The 17,376-nt window shown below is 50.6% G+C and overlaps 1 protein-coding gene across 1 annotated transcript; it reads left to right on the top strand.

Annotated features, from left to right (window-relative positions):
- The first annotated feature begins 1,268 nt into the window (after positions 1-1,268).
- E2f8 (E2F transcription factor 8) lies at positions 1,269-16,193 on the top strand. Its single transcript, XM_051174276.1, has 13 exons — positions 1,269-1,434; positions 1,719-1,847; positions 3,433-3,699; positions 4,041-4,197; positions 6,351-6,665; positions 6,964-7,125; positions 8,571-8,708; positions 9,634-9,837; positions 9,967-10,054; positions 10,669-11,200; positions 14,384-14,516; positions 14,620-15,026; positions 15,416-16,193. The coding sequence occupies exons 2-13, from the start codon at positions 1,833-1,835 to the stop codon at positions 15,596-15,598; spliced, it is 2,601 nt and encodes an 866-aa protein (XP_051030233.1). The 5' UTR covers positions 1,269-1,434; positions 1,719-1,832; the 3' UTR covers positions 15,599-16,193.
- Positions 16,194-17,376: the final 1,183 nt, after the last annotated feature.

A 17,376-nucleotide genomic window follows, 5' to 3' on the forward strand; every position in this document is an offset into this window, starting at 1 on the left:
GACGCTGAGCAGTCCCGAAGAGGGTGGCAGTGGGAAGGGTCCCGCTGGGGACCGGAGGGCAGGTGAGCAGATCCCGGGGCTGCACAGCGGCCGGTGGACACGGCCCCAAGCTGAGGCTGGCCGGGAGCCCGCGTGCCCTTGCCAGCCAGGACAAGCCAAACTTCATCCCCCACACCCCCCAACGTCGATCTCGGATAAAGGGTGGCGTTTGCAAAAAAAAAAAAAAAAGAAAGAAAGAAAGAAAAAGGAAAAGAAAAAAAAAAAATAGGAAAAGTTTTTGAGGACTTTTCCCCGAGTCTGGCTGCAGGCGGGGTCGGGAGGGCGGTGCCTGCACCCTGATTCGCCGCGGCGGCGGTGCAGAGGCGCCGATTGGCGCGCGGGCCCGGGGCCGGGAGAGCGGGCGTGGGGGGGAGGGGAGGCTCCGCGCCCGCGGGAGCGGCTCGCGCCGGGAGCGGGTTAATTTCAAATCGGGGGCTGGCCTGCTCCGGGACGGCCACGCTCCCACGACCCGCCCGCCGCCTCCTCCCCAGCCCGGGCGCCCCCACCCCGCGCCGGTGCCGCCCCCGGGCACCCACCTCTGCGCGGCGGGGCTGAGCCGGGCCCCCCCCCGGGACGCGCGGGCTCCAGGGACCGGCGGGGCCGCCCCGAGCCGCCCAGCCCCGGAGGACGATTGACAGGTGAGCGGGGAGCTGCGGGGCACGGCGGGGCTGCGGGATCCCGGGCCGGGTAGGGTGAGGGCGGCCGTTTCCCGCCTCCCGCCCAGCCGGGGCCCGTGGGGAGGAGCCGAGCTCCCGCGCAGAGGGCGGGGGAGGGGCTCGTCCGCGCTCGGGCCCCGCGCACTCGGGGGCGGTGCCAGCCACGGTCCTGCTTTCCGCGCCAAATTTTTAAATCGAAGGCGGAAGGTCCGGCCCCGCCCCGGGGGCCTCTAGCCAATCGCAGGCCGGCAGTGGGCTCTCTGATTGGCCGGGAGCCGTCGCCCTGGAAACCGTGAGATGCTGTCTGGCGGCCCCCGGGGGCGGTGTACTTTTGGGGAGGAGGAGCCAGTGCTTGCGCCAGGGCGGGAAGCGGGCGACTTCTGGGGACTACCTGGCTGGGAGCGCAGCCTTCCGTGCCCCTCTGCATCGCGGTGATCCGGGCACCCAGGGAGACCCCCCCGCTCACCTGCGGTGCCGCGCTCATTGAAAGAACCCTGAAAGAGAGAGGGGTGGAGGCTCCAAATCCCAAAGCGCTCCGTAAATGCCCCATCGTGCCTCCGGAGCGCAAAGGCTGAGCTGGAGACTTGTTCTCGGGCCATCTCCCAAGTCTTTCCTTCTGAGCCCGGGCACGTGTGTGTCAGGCGGAAAAACTTCAGCATCTGCCCCGATGCAGGCTCCGGGTGTGCTCAGTCGGTACCCGGGTTCGTACGCTCCATCCGCGGCCCGGATTAGTGTACAGGTGGGTGCTTGCTACAGCTATCTTTGAACGTGAGGGCTGTCAGTGCAGATTCTGTGTTTGCTTGAAGTCTCGTGACAGGAGATGGGTTTGATGGAGGAATTTACTGCTGTCTGTTGGCGCGGTCTGCCTGGAGGCGCAGTCTTTCCTCGAGCGGGCAAATATAAACCTGGTTTGTCATTTTTCGTTTCTTTGTTTCCGGGGTCTCTTGTGTCCGTGAATGCATTTTTTTTTTTTTTTTTTTTTTTTTAGCAGATCTTAAGTCTCTCTCTCTTTTTTCCTTTAAGGATATTAAAAAACTTTAATAGGATCGACTGGACTACCTGAACCACTGGAATTTGGGGAGGAACTTCAGATTTTTCGTTTTTAAAGGCACACTAAATGTATGAGAAATTGACAAAATGGAGAACCAAAAGGTATTTTTAAAGTTCAGTCTACACTGTATCATCCTTTTCCTTTGATAGTGCCATGGGTGGTGTTCCCTTTTTGGTTGACTGTTACAGAAATCCAGAAGGAAATTTTAATTTTTGAAGGAATAGGGCTGTCCAGGGTTAAAGTAATCTTTCTGCTTCAATAGTTTAGTATAGGTTTCACATACACAGCGGGAAGTATTTTTTTAATACTTTAAAAAAATAACGTTTATATGTTGTATCACAACCTTTACTTGAACCACTGGAATGTCAAGAGGACATACTTTAATAATGGCTTTCTTAGTAAGATCATGTTCTAAATTGTCAACCTTTTGAATTGCTGGGCCTCAGAATGCTGTTTATGACAAGTATTTTGTAAAATTACTGAAGATTCTGACAGTGGGGTTGTGTGGATTGGTGTGAATCTGTATATAAATTTCCCTGAAGATTTTAGATGTTAGTTAAATCCTGTTCCTAGTAGTTTTCCCTGAAGCCCCGATCCTTGGGGTCAGCACCTCCTGAGGGCACCATACTGAACGGAGAAAATGCAGGTGTTAGCCCTGTACGACCTCTTCTGAGTAGCAACAGCAAACTCAGCAGAAATACACACTGGAAAGTGCTTGATAAGCCCTTAGTTTCATGGTCATGCAATATGGGATTCCTGAAGTTCTTGAAGTTACCAAGGGGGCAGTGGGTATCTGTGTTCCCTGAGTTGTTGCCTTCCAAGTACATTCTTTTCTAAGAATGGTGCAGTCCCCAAAGTGAAAGGCCCAGTCTTGACTAGCTCTATAAACCGCTATTAACTTAACCACAGTGTCTCCTAAGCAGGAACTAGCTCTGAGGCCTTAAGAAGCTAATTTTGTATATCTGTGCCTCAAGAGTCAATGTTGAAAGCAGATTTTTTTTTTTTTTTTTTTTTCTGGTCAAAAGTCTTGCTGGTAGGCATGAGGCCCTTCCCTGATAAGTGCAGCATGAGAGCACCCTCTGCTTCGCTGCTCGGTTCTGTCCCTGATCAGCGGTGTGTTTGTGAGCACCCACTGCATACAGCCTCTCCACCGGGTGGAGAATGGTTTTGAGGCCTGAAGGCCTTTACTTGGCATGAGTAGAGACTGCTTCTTGGAATTTAGGTCACTTAGAGAGGTCAGGTCTAGTAAGGAAAGGGCGCAAGCTCTACGCTATCTTTACAACTCTCCTAATTCAAAATAAAATGTAAAACCAAAGCCTGTAGTTAAAGTTATTTATTTAAATTCTCAGATCACAAGGTGAAGACATTTAGAGAGAGGGTCTCTGCCAAATTAAAAGTGGGAAGCTTAACTATTAAAATGGACAGTAATGCAAGGGATAGTGGTGCGTGCCTTAATCACAGCACTCTAGAGGCTGAGGATTGTAAATTCAAGGTCAGTTTATTGGTATGTAGTAAGTTCCAGACTGGTTGGGCCTAAGACCTCGTCTCAAATGAAAAAGGAAATTGCTGTCAAATGATCCCTGGAATATACTTAATTTAACCTATTTGTGTCAATTTTAAAGTCAGAAAGCTCTCTGATGGGTTCTCTTTTACAATGAACTCAGCTGTTGCTTCCTTCCAAACTAGGAAAACCTCTTTTCTGAGCCATATAAAAGGGGACTAATGAAAAGCCCCCTGCAAGAGTCCTCGAAGGCCAACATAGTATTGGCTGAGATCCAGCCTGACTTGGGCCCTTTAACCACACCAACCAAGCCCAAGGAAGTTTGCCAAGGAGAGCCATGGACACCCACAGCCAACCTGAAAATGCTTATCAGTGCGGTGAGCCCAGAGATCCGAAGTCGAGATCAGAAAAGGGGGCTGTCAGGATTACCTGAAGCTAGAGACTGTTTGCACGTAGGTTTACAGGGAGTTGGGTGTGAGCTGGGGGCTTGTTGGGGGAGGGGGGTAAATATGGGAGGGTGTCAAGCCATCAGGACCCAGTGGAAGGCTGCTGTTGACCTGCTGGGTCGACATGGAAAGAGTTTCTACAACACTGGGAACTCTGGACCTAGTGGGTGATCTTCATCCCAGGCTTTTCTTTAAGGCCATCCTTATTCCATCCCCAACCTTGCAGCGGTCCAAACTGTGTGTGGGGGGATGGAGTAAGAGGCCTTAGTCATCTAGCCCAGATGTCCCCATTTAAATCCATCAAACTTTGTTTGGGAATGACACATTAATTACCTTTTCCTCTGTAGGAACACTTATCTGGAGACGAATTTGAGAAATCCCAGCCGAGTCGAAAAGAGAAAAGCTTGGGGTTGCTGTGCCACAAATTCCTAGCACGGTACCCTAAGTACCCCAACCCTGCTGTGAATAACGACATCTGCCTGGACGAGGTGGCCGAAGAGCTCAGTAAGTATTGCCAGGATGGCTAATAATTACAGCAGCTCCCTGGACTTAACTCTTGAAACTGATCTCTCATAGTCACATTATCACAGATTCAAATAAGGACATGTGGAAATTAGAAGTCTTAGTGGTTAATTTAAGAATAAATCAGTCTTAGAAGCAAACAAATGGTGATGGAGCGTAGTTCCGGGTCCATGTCTCCGAAGCTGCACAGGGAGGAAGCAGTGTTTTATGACTTGTTTCAGTGACTCTGACCTTCACCTTGGCCCTGTCCTTGAGGAGCCAGTATGTCCATAGTGGCACCGAGGGATGGCTCTGTGACTCTGCCTCTCAGGCATTTGAGACTGAGGACAGTGGTTTGGGGTCATTTTGTCTTTGGCAATTGTGGGTGGTCTCCCTCTTTGCTGCCCTGTAGACCTGATTCTGGAGCTAAAAAGGAGTCTGGCAAATTTAGGGCATCTCTGAAGTCATTAAAATATCTTTGTGTGTGCACATGTGTGAGTGTGGGTGTACATGTGTGCTCTTGTGTGCATAGGGTCAGAGGTGAATGTCGGGTGTCTTAGGAGCAATCCACCTTGATTTCTGAGAATGGGTCTCACTGGGACCTGAGGCTCAGCACTTCAGCGGGGTTGGTTTTCGATTGGGCACTGGGGTGGGGTGGGGGGGGGGGTCAAACTCAGGCTATCACTTTCCCAATGGGGCCATCTCCTCATCCTGAAAGCATCGTAATCTAAAACTTGAAGGAATGCGTTCAGGATAGTGTTTTCATGTGTTAACTATCACCTCATAAGGAAAGGATTACCTTTCTAAGCAGGAACGTTAATTCATAATCTAAGACTATGCCGTCTGGATCCATCTGCTCTTCACATACCTTGTCTGGTGTGTGTGTGTGTGTGTGTGTGCGCGCGTGTGCGCGCACACTGACTCAGCAATAGGAGCCTGTACAGGTCCATGAACAAAAAGGACAAAATTCCCTTTCTAGCGGAACCTGTCTTTAGTGGATCAATGGTTACAGAGCAAAGGACATGGTAGGAACTGAGCGTGTGTCAGGCAATACATGCTGCAGGAAAGAAGCCGGGAGATCTAGAACTTCGTGAATGGACCGGGTGTATAGGAGCTGTGCTTTCTTACCATAAACTGAGGTTTCAGGTCAGGCCTTGCTGGGAAGCTGACATCCAGGGCTTGAGAGAAGAGAGGCAGAAGCCTGTGAGGACACCAGGGAGAAGGGCTCCTGGGAGAAGGGAACGGCCCAGAGTAGAGCCCTTTATGCTGGTTCTCACCTGACCGTCGCCAGGAACAGCAACCGGCCACTAGGGGGTGCTCTACCCAGAAAGGAGAGACCCTGTCCAGTGTTGAAGTTGAAGCCAACAGTGAAGGCAAATTTGTGAAACAGAGAGACTGCAGAACACTGAAAACCCCGTGGTATTATGAGAGCCGCAGAACTCTGTGTGTGTGAGTGTGTGTGTGAGAGTGTGTATATGTGTGTGGTGTGTGTGCGCGTGCACACGCACCTGTATCGTATGTCTGTGTGTGTATGTGTCTGTGTGGTGTGTGTGTGTGAGCGCACGCTTGCACACTTGTTCTTGGAAACCAGAAAAGAACGCTGAATCCCTTGCAGCTGGGGTTGCAGGCGGCTGTGAGCGACCCAATGTGGGCGCTGGGAACTGAACTCTGCTTCTCTGGTAGAACAGCAAGCACTCTTAACCACTGAGCTGTCTCTGGCCTCAAATCCTAGCACTTCATGCCTGCCGTAGGATTATGGCAGGCAGGTGTGGGCACCAAGAGGGGAATAAAGGCGTAGGTTCAGAATGGTGGCAGGCAGACGGTCAGAGGCTTGGCCTGGCCACTCCCTCACGATCACTCCCTCGCAATCACTGAGGCAAGTCTAAACTTCTGTGCCCTCACCAGTAAAGTGCTGGTGACAGTGGCCACACCACACCACACAGTAGGATGTAATCGTCCTGAACGAGGCACTCTACCCTCCTGTCATTTAAACAAGCTCCTTTCTCCCCGCGAGGGCGCCGTGCGAGCTGGCTGTGTGTGTTGCCTGACCGTGTTGTTCAGACGCACCTGCGGGCAAACGGGGGAAAAGCGCTGCTCCACTGCGGACACACAGGGGAGCCCGACCCTGGTGACACGCCATCATGCATTCTTTGCAGACGTTGAACGCCGACGGATTTATGACATTGTGAACGTGCTGGAGAGCTTGCACATGGTGAGCCGCCTGGCCAAAAACAGGTACACTTGGCATGGCCGACACAATCTCACCAAAACTCTCGGGACCCTGAAGAGCGTCGGGGAAGAGAACAAGTATGCCGAGCAGATCATGATGATCAAAAGGAAAGAATGCGAACAAGAGTTTGACTTCATTAAGAGCTGTGGCATAGAGGACCACGTGATCAAGTCAGCCCCTGGCCAGAATGGGCACTCAGACATGTGTTTTGTCGAACTCCCTGGAGTGGAATTCCGGGCAGGTGAGAGATGACGTCAGGAGACTGCGCCTCTGCAGCCACTCTGACTTGTTTTGGGCTCGGGTGGGGTTAGGCTTATTGAGGCGAGGTCTCCGTAGCAAGTCTGGCCTTGCATTCCTAATGCTTCTCTGGTCCCCACTTCCCTGCTGCTGAGGTTTTGGGCATGCACCACGGTGCCCGGCCACCTCTGCGGATTTAACGCTGGGAACGCCACAGCTGTCTTGGTCCGGTGGGGCTATTTTTAAGGCTCGTTGCTTCCCCTTGTTGACTGTTAATTCTCTAATCCCGTCGTTCTCTGAAGCCTCTGTAAACAGCCGCAAAGACAAGTCCTTACGAGTGATGAGCCAGAAGTTTGTGACGCTGTTCTTGGTGTCGACGCCTCAGATAGTAAGCCTAGAAATTGCTGCCAAGATTTTAATTGGGGAGGACCATGTGGAAGATGTGGATAAAAGCAAGTTTAAAAGTAAGTGTCACAACTGCCCGGGAGGCCTGGGACCCGCTCATGAGCAACAAAGTTTCACCCACCCACCGCTTGCTTGATCAGGCACCGAGCAGACCTCTGGGTCCGAGTCTATGTTCACCCTCCCCACAGTGGTGAAGCTGCCACTTAGCCTTCCTAACTGGCCCCACACTATGGCATCATCGGGTACTGTAAGTCTCTCCCCATTTTACACAGTAGACACTCCCGGGACTTAAATGAGCAATCGTTTGTAAAGTAGGTCCAGCTCCCGGGTCTCATCTCTCCACTAATACCGAGAGTCCTGGCATAAATAATCCCCGCTAAATTGTCCCCCGATGGCCCTGCGAGGCAGATGCCTTGCTACTTTGAAACAGTTTCAGCCAGATGGCTGCTGTGAATTCAGCTGGTTCCTAACCAGCTCTGTTCCCATGGTTATGCCAGACACGGTAGGGAACCTTCACAGGACAAGGTGTTGGGGGGGGGGGAAGCCGAGCAGACAAGAGTGGCCTTCCACAGGCTTACCTCCCCTGGAGGATAAACCAGATGTGGGCTACTCGGGGAACCAGCTGTGTGTAGGGCACAGCTGCCCTGAGATGCCTTATTCTGTGAAGCTGTCCTGGTGTGTATGAGTTAAGCCCAGGCATCCCTGGGTTGATAGTGCATATCTACAAGACAGCGTTAAGGAAAGAGCAAGGCAGCAATTCTGCCAGTGCCCGGGAAAAGTGCAGTTTGTGACAACACGTCCTGATACCGCCGATGGGTCGGTGCTTTTCCGAGTCACCGGTGCTTTTTCGGCTCGACCCTGCCATTGGTCAGTCACAGCCTTGGAAGCTATTCCAGGAGTTGTGGGAATGTGTCATTTGTGGAATCCTTGGGGGCTGTGAGGCAGGAGAATTGGTTTGTAACTCTATACCGTGAACACTGACATAAAGGCAGCCCTGTTACTGCAAAGCTTTTCAAGATAAGCGAGGTGTGTGGAGTGAATAGATCTGTTCTTCACATATTTTGGAAGGATGGCATATGTTTGTGGTGATACAGAACCTAGTAAGTTTGTGATACTATGTGAATCTCGTTATAAACGGTCATGGATAGGTAGAAAAGCCATGCGTTCCCCAATGCCGCCCTGTTTCTGTTTCTTCCTATTCTGAGTCACTAGAAGACACCTAGGAATGTGGCTTTTTATAAACAGCATAGCGTCACTTCCAACTATAACCTATACCACCGTCCTTTCAAAATTCAGGAACTGCAGTAACTCATGAAATATTTAAAACTCAGTTTTTTGTTTTAATTCGAGTGGTGGTGTTAGAATAACTTGAAAGGGGTTGGGAGGGAGGCCCTGCCGGATGCTGGCAGATAGCTCTTGAACACGCCTGACTTTCTTAGGCAGAATCCTTGTGATCTTTCATTATTTTATTTAACGCCAATCATTCCTTTTTTCCCCCCTCCAGCAAAAATCAGGAGGTTGTATGATATTGCTAATGTTCTGAGTAGCCTGGATCTCATCAAAAAAGTTCATGTTACAGAAGAAAGAGGCCGGAAGCCAGCTTTTAAATGGACGGGCCCAGACATCAGCCCAAATACTGATGGTGTGTATGCAGGGTTTTCTGTCTGTTTGTTTGTTTGGTGGTTGGTTCGATTTTTTTTTTTTCCCCTTTCGTTTGTTATTTCTCTTTTTAATGGAGAGGGATACACTCCCCTCCTTCCTACTTAGCCCCGCCCATGGGAAGACCATGGTTCTCTCATGAAGGAACTTGGCTGCTCTGACTTTGGCAACTCTCAGGGAGAGGTCTTTTGGTGCAGGAATTTGCAGTGGAGGCTCTGGAGTCATAGCGACAGCTGCATAACCCAGGCCCACAATATTTATGAGTATATCCTTAGCCAGCGTCTTCTGTGACACCGTCCTCAAATCTATCATGGGTTGCATTTCTCGAGAGAAACTACCCCAGTGGAGCATTTCCAGGGGTCACCACCTTCCACTAGCCCTAACACTGTCCTGATGAGAAAATAGACAGGATTTTATACGTCCCCAAAAGAGGGAACCCCATAGTGAACGCACACTGGCATTTCTCTGGTTATGATACACAGCCCACTCTCCGCACCCATGGGTTTCATATTGAGGGGGTCCAATGGTTTTTTTTTTTTTTTCTTTTTTGTTGTTGTTGTTGTTGTGTATCAGACATGTACAGATGTTTTCTGGTCACTGTCCCCTAAATAACATCATGTGACAGCCTTTGTAAACCATGAGCGTTATATTAGGTATTTCAGGGAACCCAGGAGATGATTTAGCATAGATGTGTTTTGCTTCTGCGCATGTATGTGCCGTGATGTCAGCTACTGCCTGTAAGGGGGATTCTGGGACGAGTCCTGCCCCGATGTGGAGGGCCCAGCTGTGCGCTGAATGCGCTTCCAGATGTGGTGCCCTGGCTGTGCTGTTACCCTTCACAGAGCTGCGGTGTGGAAGGGAGCTGCGTCCCCTGGGCTTTAACACGCTGCTGACCTTTTCCGTTTCAGGCTCCAGCCCAGCCGTGCCTCTTGCTACCCCCTTCTCAGAGGTGGAGCCGTCTGCGAGAGGGAACTGTGCCAAAACCCTGTTTTCTACACGGGGGAAACCCAACTTCACTCGACACCCATCCCTTATCAAATTGGTAAAAAGCATAGAAAGTGACCGGAGGAAGATCAGTTCTGCTCCCAGCAGCCCCATTAAGAGCAGCAAAGGTACGTTTTCCTGGTGAGGCAGGCCTGATGGATGGATGCTCTCTGTTCTTTTGGCTCATGCTTTCTTCCATTCGAATACTCAGAGGCTATGGCTCTGACCATCTTCCCTCTGCTTTCTATTTTTGCCAGCTGAGAGTTCTCAGAGTTCGCCACCCTTCCCAAACAAGATGGCTCAGCTCGCTGCTATTTGCAAGATGCAATTGGAAGAGCAGTCAAGGTAGGCTGGCCAGCATTGCAGATAGAAACAGGACGGATTGCTGTCATTAGAGCTGACTGCTTCGTGCAAGGAAACTGGAGAGATAGGCTTTAAAAATATCCGTCCTCGGTATTTAAAACACAAAACAAAAGTGCCGCTATTTTCAACAAAGTGTGTCTTTAACCCAGTACCAAAAGTGGTCGACCGCGGGGGTTGGGAGATGGTTTGGTGACAGGTGCCTACTGCTCAAACGTGAGGGACCTGAGTTTAGGTCCCGAATACCCACATAAAAGGCCAGGTACGGCAGCACCCATTTTTAATCCCAAGTAAAGGTGTGACTGCTGGAGGCTCCTCCTGGGGGCTCAATGGCCGCCTCAGCTAAATTGATAGTGGTACCCATCTTCAATCCCTGTTTTGGCCACTGAATGACCCCTAGAGCGCATCAGCCGGCCCGCCCGGCTAAATTGATGAACTCCAGGCTCCCTGAAAAGGTGAAAATCACCGAGGAAGAAGACATCTCATGTCAGTCTCCGGCCTCCACATGTATGCTGCTGCGTGTTTACACACGTGCAGACAGAATGCTTAGGAGCCATGCTCTGTTCTTTCTGTGACTTTCCCTAACTCTTTTCTTCCAGTGAACCCAGGAAGAGAGTGAAAGTAAAGCTAGCGAGATCTGGGCATTACAAACCACTGGCCCCTCTGGACCCTGCAGGGAACACTGAGCTGGAGCCGCCTGCACCCTCCCTCATCCAGCCCCTGGGGGTGGTACCCCTCATCCCTAGCCCATTGTCATCCGCTGTGCCTGTGATCCTACCTCAGGCCCCCTCGGGCCAACCCTATGCCATCTACCTGCAACCCGCCCACGCCCAAATGCTGACACCATCCCGTGGCCTGAGCCCGACAGCCTGCCCCACCCACTCCTCTAATGCCCCTGGGTCCAAAGACCCTACAGATGCCCCCTCTGAGAGGACCGCCACGGATGCTGCAAAGTCCAGGGCCTCCTGCAGACCTGGAAGCCTGCGGCCAGCGCCAGAAAGGCAAGGTGCAAAGAACGGGAGCAAGGAGACCACCGGAGAGCGAGGTACAAAGAGGACAGGCGCCTCGGAGGACAGCGACTCTGTAAAGAGGCCTAAGGAGGACCTCAAAGGGCTTGAGAATGTCCCCGCGGTGAGTACCGCCCCGCATGGCGCTCTCTCTCTCTCTCTCTCTCTCTCTCCCTACCCCCCCCCCCCCGCGGTGAGTACCGTGTGTGTGTGTGTGTGTGTGTGTGTGTGTGTGTGTGTGTGTGTGTGTGTGTGTCTCTCTCTCGCTCGCTCTCGCGTGCGCGGCTTAGCAATCCCACGGCTGACCCCACAAGGATTGGTGGCTTGTGACGTTTGCCAAAGCAAAGAGCCGCCGTCTCTCAGAAGACAGGAACGGTCCCTTATCGTCCCACACCCAAATGAGGCCCCAGTCAGTCAGTCCGTCCTCACACAGGGATGAGAACAGGGACATTTTTAAACCTACAGAGGAGGGGCTGACTTGGTCACAGGTGCCCGTCCCATACTGGAGCACAAACACCTGTCATGAGAGTCACAAATAGTTTATAAGCAGTTGTCACTGGAAGGATACTCTGAGTCATCGCTTGATGTCATGTACCTGGCATCTGTTGCCTAGAAGAGAATTTGCCGACCCCCACCTCACCCCCCCCCCACTCTGTCTCAGACCTACCACAGTCTTTTGTGTAACTGGAAAAGTCAAGTTGATCTTGTCAGCGTGGAAGTACAGTGCACACGTTGGCTTGTAAAGATGTTGGCTTCTCTAGCGCCCCCTCCCCCTCCCCCTCAGGTAAGATCAGATCAGGAAAGAATGAATGTTTATTGGACACCTGCCCCCCCCCCCCACACACACACATCAGGTATCATGGACTCAGGGTCTTAGCCACGAAAGTCTCCTTCATTTGTGGGACAGTGGTGCATGAAACGTAGTATCATCAACAGATACAACTAAAGGCAGAAGCAGAAGTTAATCTCTCCATTGCCCCTGCTGTTAAGTTACTCTGTCCCTCCGTATCTTTATCTGCCGTTAATTTATTCCTCCGTACCCACCCCACGCCAGCCCACCCCCATCCTCCACCTACCAGGTTAGAAAAAAAATTTGACCAACATCCAATCTAACCCAACACCCACCTTTGACGGCAATGGCTTCTGTGTGTTCGTCCCATGGCCATATTACAGTTTTTGTGAGTTTACATGAGGATGTACAGAAAGGGCTTTGTGACCCCTTTGCCACACCGTATCTGCAGATACCGCCGCTGCCTGGGGCTGCGCTTTTTAAGGCAGCTTGAATCTGTGGAATCAGGGTTTCCTGAGGATGGCCTCATGGAACCATTCGTACCATTCATTGTCCCGTTTGGTATTCTTCTGCACTTAATGTGCATGCTGGGAGGAAATCGCAAGGCCCATCATGACTCAGGCCATGTCTCTGGGCCAGTGCATGTTAATTTGCAATGGTTTGCTGGCATTCCTTGGTTACCCCAGATTAGAGGTTTTAGGGTTCCCGTGTCCCCTAGTCCTCATCTCTGTTGAGTTCATTTTGACTCTTTTTTGGCTTGGACTGAACAGTATAAAGATAATGATTCATGTGCTAAATTCATTCAGTTAGTGTGTTCTGAGAACCCAGTCATGTGGGGGTGGAGGGAAGGCGTTGTTCAAATAGTTACTGGTCACAAGGGCAGAGGAAACAGGATAAATGATCAGAAGGCAGGGGGCTAGGAGAGGTTACATTCAAGGAGAGACGTCAAATCCATTCACTTTGCTAACTTCAAAAAGTGGAATTGTAGGCTAAAAGAATTGTAGTAAATGTAGTTTGTTGACATTGAGGTTTAATTGTTTCAGGGGTTATACAGGCTTTACTAAAGACTTGAATGAGTCAAGCCAGTAATCACTGTATCCTGTTCTGCCAGAGAGGATGGCTATCCACATTAGCAGGCCTGTGCAAAACATCCAAACCCAGCAGTTAAGAGTTCTCTATCCACGCAGCTTTCCGGGCACCGACTCCCAACAGCTTTGAACAGTACCAGGCACCTGAGAAACCATTTAGATCTTTTGGCCCTGTGGGTCCTGAGTTCTCTGGTTCCCCAGGAAAGGACCCATCAAGAGCTAGGGATCAAAGTGTGGGCTGTTGTTTTGACAACGGAGAGAAGAAACATCTGAAGGAGGATGAAAGGAGACTGTGCTTCTAAGAGCTGCTTTTAGACCTCCCCCCCCCCAGCCCCAACATGCGGAGGGGAAAGCAGACTTCGGGGAGCACCCCAGCCACCCACATACTCTTTGTGACCCAATAGGGTGGGAGCTACGTCAGCCCCACCGCAGCAGACGCTTGTGCCCTTGGCGTCTGGGTCTCTTCTTTTGGCGATTGATGTTCTTTTCTTCCTGTGAGTTTGGGCTCTGGTGCAATCTGCCTCTGCATGTGAGCAGACTGCTGGGTCTGGTCAGAACAAAAAGTACAAGGAAACGGTGTTTGTGCAGTTCCTTAGGCCAGCTAGCAAACGTGTGTGGTTCCCTGGGCCGTAAGTTCTCTGTTGCACCCACTCAACTCTGTCCCTGTCGAGGTACAAAAGGTCCCCTATACAAGGGCGGGACACATTCCAGTGAAACCTTTGCAAAAGAAAGAGCAAAAGAAGAAGGTTGGGCATGGTCTAGGGCCGAAGTTCAACCACTCCCTTTACTAATAAATCAGCAGTGCTTGAAACTTTTTCTTTGCGTATTAGTCCTCCTTAATGGCCCACTAAAATCGTGGTTGCCAAATGGACTGGAAAGGCTCCATGACATGCAGTGTCCCCGTCGGGCTACTAACAGGATCCATCATTTAACTTTCATTTTGTGTAAATTTTTCCAAAGCCTATTTGGCTGTGACTCAAATAGTGCCTGTTCACATCCCCAGGAGTCAGGGTCCCTCAGAATACTCTTGGGGGAGTAACAGCCTTCGGAACTAAAGAGCAATCCAGTAACGGCCCAGCAGGCTCATGTGCGGTGTTTATCATGTTAGGCTTTGTTCCGGTCGGTGGCTCTCTGTCCTGTCAGGAAATCTGATTGCAGGAGTTGGGGTATCAGTGTGAAGACGACCTGCTGGCTGAGCCTCAAGAAGTGTGTTCTGAGTTGAAAAGGATGGTACACACTCAGGTCCTCTCAGCACTAGCAGGAAGGCTCAGAGTTGAAAGCCGGCCTGGGCCAGCTGGGTGGCTGGACTGCCTATGGCCGAAACAGCTGTAGAAAAATAACCCAGAGGTGGTACCTGATCTGGCTCTTCTTTCAGTGTGTGTGTAAAATAAATGTGGTTTCTCCCCCCCCCCCCCCCCTTATTTTGTAGACTCTGTTCCCATCAGGGTACCTAATCCCTCTCACCCAGTGCTCATCCCTGGGGGCAGAATCCATGCTGTCTAGCACAGAAAACTCAGGTACACTCTCCCCAAACCACAGGATCTACGGCTCCCCAATTGCAGGTGAGTACACAGCAGGCGCCACTCAGGACGTGATCTGGCCTGTGATCTGGCCCACGGCTCACTTGTCAGCTTCCAAGGCTTAGCCCCGCCCCCTTTCTTCCAGGCGTTATCCCCGTGGCGCCATCTGAACTCGCGGCGGTGAATTTCCCCTCTTTTCACGTGACACCTTTGAAACTTATGGTCTCCCCAACATCTGTGGCCGCCGCCGCCGTACCCGTTGGGAACAGCCCGGCTCTCAGCTCAAGCCACCCGGTCCCTGCCCAGAACCCAAGCTCGGCCATTGTAAACTTTACCCTACAGCACTTGGGACTCATCTCCCCCAGTGTGCAGATGTCCGCCAGCCCCGGGCATGGAGCCGGCGCGGTCTCAGTGTCCCCACGTGTTGAAGCAGCTGGTGGCACACCAGATAACTTAAGCTCGAGGCAAGGGAGGGCCACCAGCCATGACTCACCAGTCCTGGGCCAGAGCCAGCTAAATGGACAATCAGTTGCTGGGACAGGACCACAGCAGGTAAGAATATTTGAATTTATAACGGGCCTAAATCTTGAAGATGACCTTGACATTTTGACCCTCCTGCCTGCCTCCCAAGAGCTGGCATTGACATTTAATTTAATTAGCCGATCAACTATCATAGGAGGCTCCTGTTTCCTTCTTGGGAGAGGGGAGTGAATGGCTGAGGGCAACCCTTCCTTCCAGGCTCAAGAAGAACTCCTGAGGGATCCATATTACTGGGCTGTCATGAGGTTTTGTCTCCTTAGCAACCATAATCGAGAGTTCAAAGGAACTTGAGGTTCACCTTGCCGGTCCCAGGATATAATTAGTCCCCAGCATGTCGGTCATGAGGAGCATGGGTCACCGTTGGCCTAACCTTCTCTCCTTTGCTCCCTCCCTCCAATCAGCCTGTCCCCGTGACACCCAAAGGCTCCCAGTTGGTGGCTGAAAGTTTCTTCCGTACCCCGGGTGGACCAACCAAGCCTGGCAGCTCACCCTACATGGATTTCGATGGTGCTCACAAAACCTCCTTTGGAACCCTCTTTGTTCCACAGCGTAAACTGGAAGTTTCGACTGAGGATGTCCACTGATTAGCCGAAGATGGTGGTTTAATTTAATTTCCTAAAGAGCTATTTAATGAGATGATGCATACATACAGATTGAGAGAACACCACCTTTGAAAATACTGTAAATACTTTGGGGTTTTACTCAATATCACAGCAGATATTTTGTCGTGCACACACACACAACACACACACACACACACACACACACGTTTGTACAAGGCTAAATTCAGCCTTCAGTACTATAAATTAAAATGTTGAACTAAGGTACATTAACTTCTAGGGGGGAGATTCGTTTTTTTTTTCACCTGTACCGTATTATTATGCAAAGTAACTTTATTAAAGTTTACTTCCCTTTCAGTAAATGTTTGACTTACCTAACACAGCACCTGCTCCAACTTTTTTTGCACAAAGGAAATGCTGTGTGATGTATAATGTATTTTTACATAGGGAGGCGATAGCTCTTTTTTTTTTTTTTTTTGTAATTTCTTTACTACTTTGCCGTTGCAGTCTGTCTTTTTGTAGAGTTTACAACCCTCCTCAATCAAGTCTATGGAAAAAAAATTATTTATAAAATGTATTTTTAATCATAAGTTGTTGAAATTAAAACTCTTCTCAAATGCAGTTAACATTTTCATTGGGCCGCTTAGGGTGTCGCTGTCGGTTGGGAATGACAATTTACCTAATCTCAGGGGCAGTTTCTTGGGAAGGGCTTTCTTGGATACTTGGGCTCATAGGAAGTTTCCTCATCTGCCAGCTCTTTGCCTACCTTGGTCCTAAGCATTGCTAGAACAGTGAACTACATGATAACGAGAGGTTGAGAAAACAGATGGAAGGCAGGAGGAGCTGGGCAACCCTGGCTCTGTCCAGCACCCATCCCAGGCCTGCTCTGCAGAGAGGAGCAGCAGCCGTTATCTTACACCTTCTCAATGGTCCAGCTCTGGGGAAGGAACTAGTCCGGGAACTATCACACACTACATCCCCAGTGAGCTCCAGGAGAAACTATAAGATGTGGTATGTTCAGTGTGCGTCTTCTTGAGCCACTAGGGGACAAGCTGCATGTTGAGAAGTTTAAGAGCCTCCTGTGGCTGGGGTCTTTCAAGAACATCATATCTCCTTCATATGTGCTGATGTCAGGAACCACAGAACACTTGCATTGCATGCTAGGAGCCGGGACCACAAGGCCACAGACAGAATGTACGACATCAAGTCTGCAGCCACTGCTAGGACTCAACCTTCCCATCCAACAATGGGTGAGACCGGCCAGCTGTGGGAGGTTCTGAACTCTTCTGAGCATTCATACGATCACCCTCTATAAGAATGCATTCTGTTTGTGTGGCTTAGCACAGGCAAGATGTCAGGTTTTCCAGTTGACCTAGAGAGCCTTCTTCCTTAGCACTAGAGAACCAGTGTAAAGAATTCCCTCCGAAAAACTCCACCTTTGTTTTTCTATCTGCAGAGCTTACACATGGTCCTGCAAAAACCAACCAAAACAAAACAAACAAACAAACCAACGGCCCCTGCTTTACAGCACTTGAGAGCATACCTGAGAAAGATATAAATCCATAAAGCATTTCCATGCACTAGACTTCCTGCTGACAGATAGAGAGGGAATAATTGACCAGAAGCCACTAGACTTAGCTGCATGTGCAGCACAGGTAACAACCCAGACAGGCACAAGCTCTTAGGAGGTGGGGCTCCTTAAATTGCCTTTGGCAGCCCATGTGCACAGGGTAGAAAGCAATGCTCTGTTCTGTACTTGGTATCAGTCCTCCATGTGAAGAACCGCCCTGTGAAAATCATGC

This window comes from Phodopus roborovskii, unplaced genomic scaffold (genome assembly GCF_943737965.1).
Source record: "Phodopus roborovskii unplaced genomic scaffold, PHOROB, whole genome shotgun sequence".
Classification (NCBI taxonomy): Eukaryota; Metazoa; Chordata; class Mammalia; order Rodentia; family Cricetidae; genus Phodopus; species Phodopus roborovskii.

Coding starts and splice junctions, on each gene's coding strand:
- E2f8 (XM_051174276.1), top strand. Junction 8,709..9,633: donor CATCAGCCCAAATACTGATG/GTGTGTATGCAG, acceptor TTTCCGTTTCAG/GCTCCAGCCCAGCCGTGCCT. Junction 14,517..14,619: donor CTACGGCTCCCCAATTGCAG/GTGAGTACACAG, acceptor CCTTTCTTCCAG/GCGTTATCCCCGTGGCGCCA.